General features: G+C 39.9%; 1 protein-coding gene across 1 annotated transcript; it reads left to right on the top strand.

Annotated features, from left to right (window-relative positions):
• Window positions 1–1,479: 1,479 nt before the first annotated feature.
• On the top strand, window positions 1,480–7,035 carry LOC116907015 (C-C chemokine receptor type 1). The gene is made up of 2 exons (XM_032909949.1): window positions 1,480–1,770; window positions 5,470–7,035. The coding sequence occupies exon 2, from the start codon at window positions 5,537–5,539 to the stop codon at window positions 6,602–6,604; it is 1,068 nt and encodes a 355-aa protein (XP_032765840.1). The 5' UTR covers window positions 1,480–1,770; window positions 5,470–5,536; the 3' UTR covers window positions 6,605–7,035.
• Window positions 7,036–7,663: the final 628 nt, after the last annotated feature.

The raw sequence follows: 7,663 nt of genomic DNA, 5'->3' as shown, positions 1-7,663 counted from the left end.
TCATGTACTCAGCAACATGAATTATCATTTGTTTTATTGATCTTGGCCATTCTGACTAGTGTAAAATGAAATCTCAAAGTACTTTGATTTGCATTTCCCTGATAGCTAAGGGTGGCTAAAGAAATATCCCTTTAAGTGTTTCTCAGTCATTTGAGTTTCTCCTTTGGAGAATTCTCTGTTTACATCTGTGTCCTATTTTTAAAACATGTTATTTGTTTCCTTGACTTTATTTTGAGTTCTTTATATATTTTTGGATAGTAGGCCTCTGTAGGATGTGTAATCAGTAGAACAAAAATTCCAATTTTGTACCCTGATACTGTGCAAAAATAACAGTGTCCTTTGCTTTACAGAAGCTTTTCAGTTTAATGAAATCCTATTTACTAATTGTTGTTCTTAGTGCCTCTGCTATCACCTTGTGTTCAGAAAGTTTTTTTCCTGTGCCCATGAGTTCAACCCATTTCCCACTTTTCTATCACAACATATCTGGCCTGATGTTGAGGTCTTTGAAATATTTGAAGTTGAGTTTTATTCAGGGTGATAAGTATGGATCTACTTACATTCTTCTACATACAGTCACTCAGTTTGGATAGCACCATTTGTTAATGATGCTGTATTTTTCCCAATGTGTATTTCTGGTCTCTTTATTGTTGAGCCTTCTGATGTTCTTCATGTACTCTTCCACCTCATGCTTCTGCCATCAGACAAAGTGGACAGTATTCTCATTTGACAGATTGGCCCCAAGACTCCAAGAGGTGTTGGAAGGTGCTGGGCTTTATACTCACATGACCATGTTTGGCCAGTGCATACATAAACCAAAAGTATCAAGAAGAGAAGGGGAGTCTACAGCCATATAACCCTGAAAATATCCAGTTGTTGTGTGTGTGTGTGTGTGTGTGTGTGTGTGTGTGTGTGTGTGTGTGTGTGATTTCTGTATGGCTGTCTTGGAACTCACTATGTAGACCAGGTTGTCCTGTATCTCACAGAAATTCTCCTTCCTCTGTCTCTTTAATGTGACTATTAAAAGCATATAGCACCACACATATCAGAAAAAGAAGAGGAAACAGCCTACATCATGTTCTCTTGTGCCAGATATCCTTGAGAGAAAAACATTCCTTGGGATTTGCTGGGGAAAGGAGTTGGGAGCAGAAGAGCAGTTAGAGCATAGCTAGAAATAACTTAGATATAGAACTCCAAAGAGAGGGGGTGCCTCTCTAGGTCCCCATTCATCAGCCAGATGATTTTGAGGAACAGGATATGAATTCTGGTTTAGACCTTTTGATTTGCAATCTTTAGAAGGGGGAGGCTCCTCGTTGACCACAAGAACTCTATGACTAGCCCTACATTTACACGCCCACACACATCAATTGCTCCATGAGTCCTAGGAACAGCTCATTGTCACACACACAGTCCACCTCAACTCCATCTAACCCCTCCCTACACAACCCTTGTAGGGCAGAGCTCCCTCTGAGAAGACTGGAACTTTACAGGAACTGGAGCAGAGAGGACAGAGAAAACACCTTTAATGAACTTGGACCCCAGGAATTGACCACTGGTGAGCACTGTGATGCTTCATAGACAGCCAACCATAAAAAAGAAGAACTTTACACCATTTTTGTCATTCTGAAAGACTATAAAACCAGAGTCCAATCTCCATCATCATACAGGAAGCCAAGAACTTCCTACTAGGTTGGGACCTTGAACCTTGAATTCATAAAGACTCTCAAAGGCCCAGAAACAAAGCCTCTGTGGACAAAGTACTCTGGAAACACAGTAAGTGATGTTTGTCATTTCTGTGCTGTCAGTTACTGTGAAAGGCAATCTTAAGCCATTAGAGTAGTTCAGGAATCCTCAACATTGGACAATGCTTTGAGAACCAGAGAGGACCTATGTAGCCTATGGCTGCATCTGTAAAGCAGTTAATACTTGATAAATGCTGATGATGCTGAACATAATATGAAGGCTGGATGATCAGGGATAAAACTTTTTCTAGTGAGTGATTTTGAGGCATTTGTTGTTGATGATTAATTAAAAGAGTAAATTAATATAAAGAGACAAGAAATGCCTTCATGAAAAGTTATTTTTAAAGTTATCCTTTGCAGAACTTCCTCAAAGGCCAACAAAATACAGCATATAAAGAAATGGTAGCAAGAGAATAAACATTAGTAAGAAAAATCATTGCAAATGCAAGAATGACAAAATTATAGACCAATTTCTCAAGATTACAACTAAAATTACAAAAAAATGGGACTACTACTGTCTTGAAGGAAAAAAATAGTCACCCTCTAGAGATAGCAGGCAGACAGATGAAATTGTGGGATGCAACTATTGAATTCTAACATTATGTAAATTGGTTTTATGCTGCAGAGACATGTGTAGAAGTGACATGAACAAATGCTTAATTTGTCTTCCATTCAATGGATTGGAGAGAGAAGAGACAACTATAGATTTTCAAACTACAAGAAACACTTAGATTTACAAGAAAATTTGTCTCTGCACAACAAAGAGCAAGAAGCTCTAGAATTCTATAGGCAATGGCCTTACATTAGGATGCATGAAAGACAGGTCTAGGTAATTCACTCAGAAAGGCCTAGGTAGTAAAATGCTACAAAGTACAGAAAGCTGGCCTCTCCCTAAAATGGAGAACCATGGTTGGTAATGTTTGTTGATTTCTATGGTGCTCAGTTGCAAGTTGAACACATGTTGTGTGGAGAGGGAACAGATGCACACAACTGACTCTTATGAGCCACAATAAGCATCTGGCTTCACCCTGGGCCTGGGGACTTCTCATCCTCTCTTCCAGACGCTTCGTAAATGAGCAGGATACTGGGCACTAGGAGAGTCCAGGCTCTAGGGATCTACATGACCACTGTGCAAGGCACCTGGGGCAGACTTCTACAAGAAACAATTCACAGGCATGTAAGGGTCAATGACAAAATGGGCCTTCAGTTTCTCCTCCAACCACAGCCCAGGTCATGTCTCCTTAGCAGCAGTGTGCCCTGGAACTGCTGTAATCTGACAACTTAGGGAGAACAGATAGAGCTGAATTCTCTCAGTAGGCAGGTAACTGTTGAACACGGCACCTGACAGTGCTGAACTCAACCTGCCTTCACCTTGGCTACAGAACTGGGCTCCTGAGGACATTTTGCTCCACATGACACTGCTCCCCAACTTTTGCTGACTCTGCACTAGAGCTGTAAGCTATCTAGAAATCTTGATTACCAAGCTGAACGTCTGCCCTTTTCATCTCTAGCATGAGCAGCAGCAGGAAGCAGAAATCTCTGCCTCAATCATTCCTGACTGCCACCCAAGTTTCCCCAGTGAGAGCTGACAGGGAAGAATGGATCAGGAACCACAGGAACAGAGCCAATAGGAAATGAAGGGACTCCTCTTGACACTTCAGCAGGATAGTTCCCCTTTTCCCATGTGTCTTCATGTTCAAAGACCACTGCTCCAGAACAGACTTTGTAATCTGTAAAGAGCCCAGAAGGGAGAGCAGTAGAAGCCCAGGGTGATCTCAGGGTTGATGGAGCAGGTGCAGCATAATTAACTGAGAAGTATTTGGGTCAAATACTAAAACTCTGGTCAATAACAACATACTGAAATTTTTACTTCATTTCACATTTTTAAGGTTTTATTTCTCACGTGCCACTTCTGCATATTTAAAGGATACAGGGGACAATTCAGTATGTGTGCAGTGTGTAATGAGAGCCAGGGTAATGAGAAGTCAACTCTGGATACCTCAAAAATCTGTCTTAGATGTTTTAAAATATTCAAATATGACTTATCAACCATAGTCACCTTGCTGTGCTATTGAGTATGAGAAGAGTTCTACTGTCCAGTTTCAGCCCTGTCCTGTTTACTGTCCTCTCTCCTTCCAAACTCTGTCCACTCTTCTTCCAAACTCTCCTCTTCCAAGACTCTGTAACCACTGCTTGACTCTAATTCTGTGAGACAAGCTTTCTAGAGATTTCATAGCAGGATTCACATGGAAGAACTGTCATTGACAATCAAGAAAATCACTTTCTGTTACCTGTGAAGAAAACCAGTAAGGATAGAAGGAATACAGACACTGCAGTCAGAACATCTGCTAATGGCAGGCGTTAGAGCAGGACCACTGCATGACAGCCGGGTCCCTGATAGTCACTGTCTGGGGGTAGAGGGATACTTTTCACATTGCTTCATAGCATCTTTGCAAGGTAAGCAATCATTAATCCTCCCTGTTTCAGATGAGGAGGTTATGCTCAAAGAAACAGATTGATTCAACAAAGACCATATTTCCCTTTGTGAGGGATTCTTCATAAAGCTAACTGGAAAGAATTTATGTGCAAACATATATGATGTGGAAGAAGTCCTACAGTGGCAAACTAGCTTTTTTTTTATCTCTAGGCAATCCTGATTTAAAATTAATAAATAGTGATGATGATGATGATGATGATGATGATGATGATGATGATAAAACAATAACTCAGAGCAGATTTCAGCAGAATCTCAGTTTCTATCTAGCTGTCACCTGGTGAATCTCGGCATCTCTTCCTCCCTGAGCCCATTTCCCATTTTTTTCTCCAGGTCATGCCTCCTCTTACCTGAATCATGATGCTCACTAAGGCTATTGAGTTAACTGTAAATCTACCTCTACCATATAAAGGCCATGTTATTGGGAAGAGCCTCAACCAAACAACCAACCTCGTACCTAGAATCTCAACCTATAGTGAGGGTTGTCCTACAAGGAATATTCCGTATCAGCTATACTGATATTTGAGTACCATGGTTTTTGCATTAAATAACATGAATTGTTTCATTACAACTGAAAATAACATCTTGTAGACTCTTGAACAATGGAAAAATAACTTTTCACAGCTATGAACTTTTTTTTATGTTCTTATTCACAACTTCCCTCCTCCCCAGAGCTTTCATGAAGATGCCATTGGCACGGCCACTTGTTGTGATTAGAGGCAGGAGAGTCCAATCATTTTAGAGCTGGGATTGAACGACACACTCATAGATTTCTACTTCTGGTTTCATTCTGTGTCTTGTGCCACATTTCAGTAACCTGGGGCAATCTGTCCTCTGTGTCATTGCTTCTAATGTCTTGAGCGACACTGCAGTCTCCTGTGGCAATTTGTACCTCTGTTTCATCACTTCTAAAGGGGAACAACTTGCCTGCTTAATAGGTATTGAACATTAAGTCCAAACTCAATTGTTTGGGGTTGATACGAAATCTTTAGTTAGAACAGTGAAATAAAGTCTCCTCTTTTTGGTCCAATGATCTCCTTACACAGTCACTCTTGAAATAATTGAATAAATTACACATACACTCATTTGTTTGTTCTATGGCCATCTTAGTCTATGAGGTCTATGTGAGTAGAAAATGCAATGGCTCCTTACCCTCCATTTCAGCCCTAGGATTTGTATCAATCAGCAGTTTATTGGTTAAAGGAATATAACCATTGTCTTATCTTTGTTTCCCAGGACTCACTGTCTTTGATAGAAAAGTAAATACAGAAGCTATTGTTCCTGACCAGTTCCTCATCAAAGGATGGAGATTTCAAATATCACAGAAACCTACCCCACAACCACAGAATATGACTATGGGGACTCTACTCCATGCCAAAAAACTGATGTAAGAGCCTTTGGGGCTGGACTCCTGCCCCCCCTGTACTCTTTCATGTTCATCATTGGAGTGGTAGGCAATATCCTGGTGATTCTGGTGCTCATGCAGCATAGGAGGCTTCAAAGCATGACCAGCATATACCTGTTCAACCTGGCTGTCTCTGATCTGGTCTTCCTTTTCACTTTACCTTTCTGGATTGACTACAAGCTGAAAGACGACTGGGTTTTTGGTGGTGCCATGTGTAAGCTTCTCTCTGGGTTTTATTACCTGGGCTTATACAGTGAGGTCTTCTTTATCATCCTGCTGACAATTGACAGGTACCTGGCCATTGTCCATGCAGTGTTTTCCCTGAGGGCCCGAACTGTCACTTTTGGCATCATCACCAGTATTATTATTTGGGCCCTAGCCATCTTAGCTTCTATTCCTGCCTTATGCTTTTTCAAGGCCCAGTGGGAGTTCACTCACTATACCTGTAGCCCTCATTTCCCCAGCGACAGCCTGAAGACGTGGAAGAGGTTTCAGGCTCTAAAGCTAAACCTCCTTGGACTAATTTTACCTCTGTTAGTCATGATAATTTGCTATGCAGGGATCATCAGAATTCTGCTCAGACGACCCAATGAGAAGAAGGCCAAAGCCGTGCGTCTGATATTTGCTATTACGCTTCTATTCTTCCTCCTCTGGACTCCCTACAATCTGACTGTATTTGTTTCTGCTTTCCAAGATGTTCTATTCACCAATCAGTGTGAGCAGAGCAAGCAGCTGGACCTGGCCATACAGGTGACTGAAGTGATTGCCTACACCCACTGTTGTGTCAATCCAATCATTTATGTCTTTGTGGGTGAGCGGTTCCGAAAGTACCTTCGGCAGCTGTTTCAAAGGCATGTGGCTATACCGCTGGCAAAATGGCTGCCCTTCTTCTCTGTGGACCAACTAGAAAGGACCAGTTCCTTAACTCCATCCACAGGAGAACATGAACTTTCTGGGGGCTTCTGATTCAGACCCTAGATGTCAACCAAGGTCTAGAAGAGAATGAGGGGGTTAGTATATAGCTCTCCAAGACAGATACTGACAGCTATTACAGTGGGGATTCCCAATCTTGTAGGGTCAAAGGGAACTTTGAGGTCGCTTAGGTACAAGTCACTTATTCAATGGTTTCCTTGAACTTCTCTCTGTTAAAAATGAGATGAATAAACAAAGTGGGACATTCTAGAAATGGGGATAATGAGTGGCTTGGGCCCAACAAGTGATGGATCTGTAGTTATTAACCTAAAAACAAAACCACTACTTTTACTGAAATCAACACCTAATGATGTGATATTCTGAGAAAAATTTAAAGCATTGTAATAAAGAATTTTGTGTATTTTCATATTGACATATATTATAAAGTAGATGTTATGTCAAAATTAAAACTGTAACAAACTAAAGTTTTTCTATCCAGTTATTTTAAATAATTAGCAAAAATACAAATAGATCACAGAATAAATGCAATAGCATTGATTTGAAAATACTGATCACAAGGAAATAACAATTATTTTATATTTTACATAAGTTCTTTTGGATGCAAAAAGTAGTGAATAAATATTATTTAATTTTACTAATGAAAAGGCACAGTACAAGTCCAGATATGGCAAAAACATTCACTGACTTATAGTTTGATACAAACGTAAATTAGTGGAGTATTTCTGAAAAGGATTGTGAAAAGTTCAAGAATACGCAAAAGCTAAGTAGTCAATTTTAGGCTAATATTAACAAATGCTATTAAAATGTCATATACTTTAGTAATTTCAGAAATATTAAATGTCAGTCAATATGGTATATTTTAAAGAAATTTTATTGACCTTGGAATATGTTCATAATATTATTAAATTAAAATGGAAAATAAAACACTGGCAAAATGGCTTACTGGTAAAATCATTTACCGCCAACCTTAACAACCTGAGTTCAATTTTAGGAGCCTATATGATGAAAGGAGAGAACTGACTCTAACAAATCATCCTCTGATCTCTATATGTGCACATATATGTAGACATACACACAAATAAATTAGTGCAA

The sequence above is a fragment of the Rattus rattus genome, chromosome 8 (assembly GCF_011064425.1).
Source record: "Rattus rattus isolate New Zealand chromosome 8, Rrattus_CSIRO_v1, whole genome shotgun sequence".
NCBI classification, from domain to species: domain Eukaryota; kingdom Metazoa; phylum Chordata; class Mammalia; order Rodentia; family Muridae; genus Rattus; species Rattus rattus.
The sequence above is the reverse complement of the archived record's forward strand: the minus strand, read 5'-3'. Positions and strand labels throughout refer to the sequence as shown.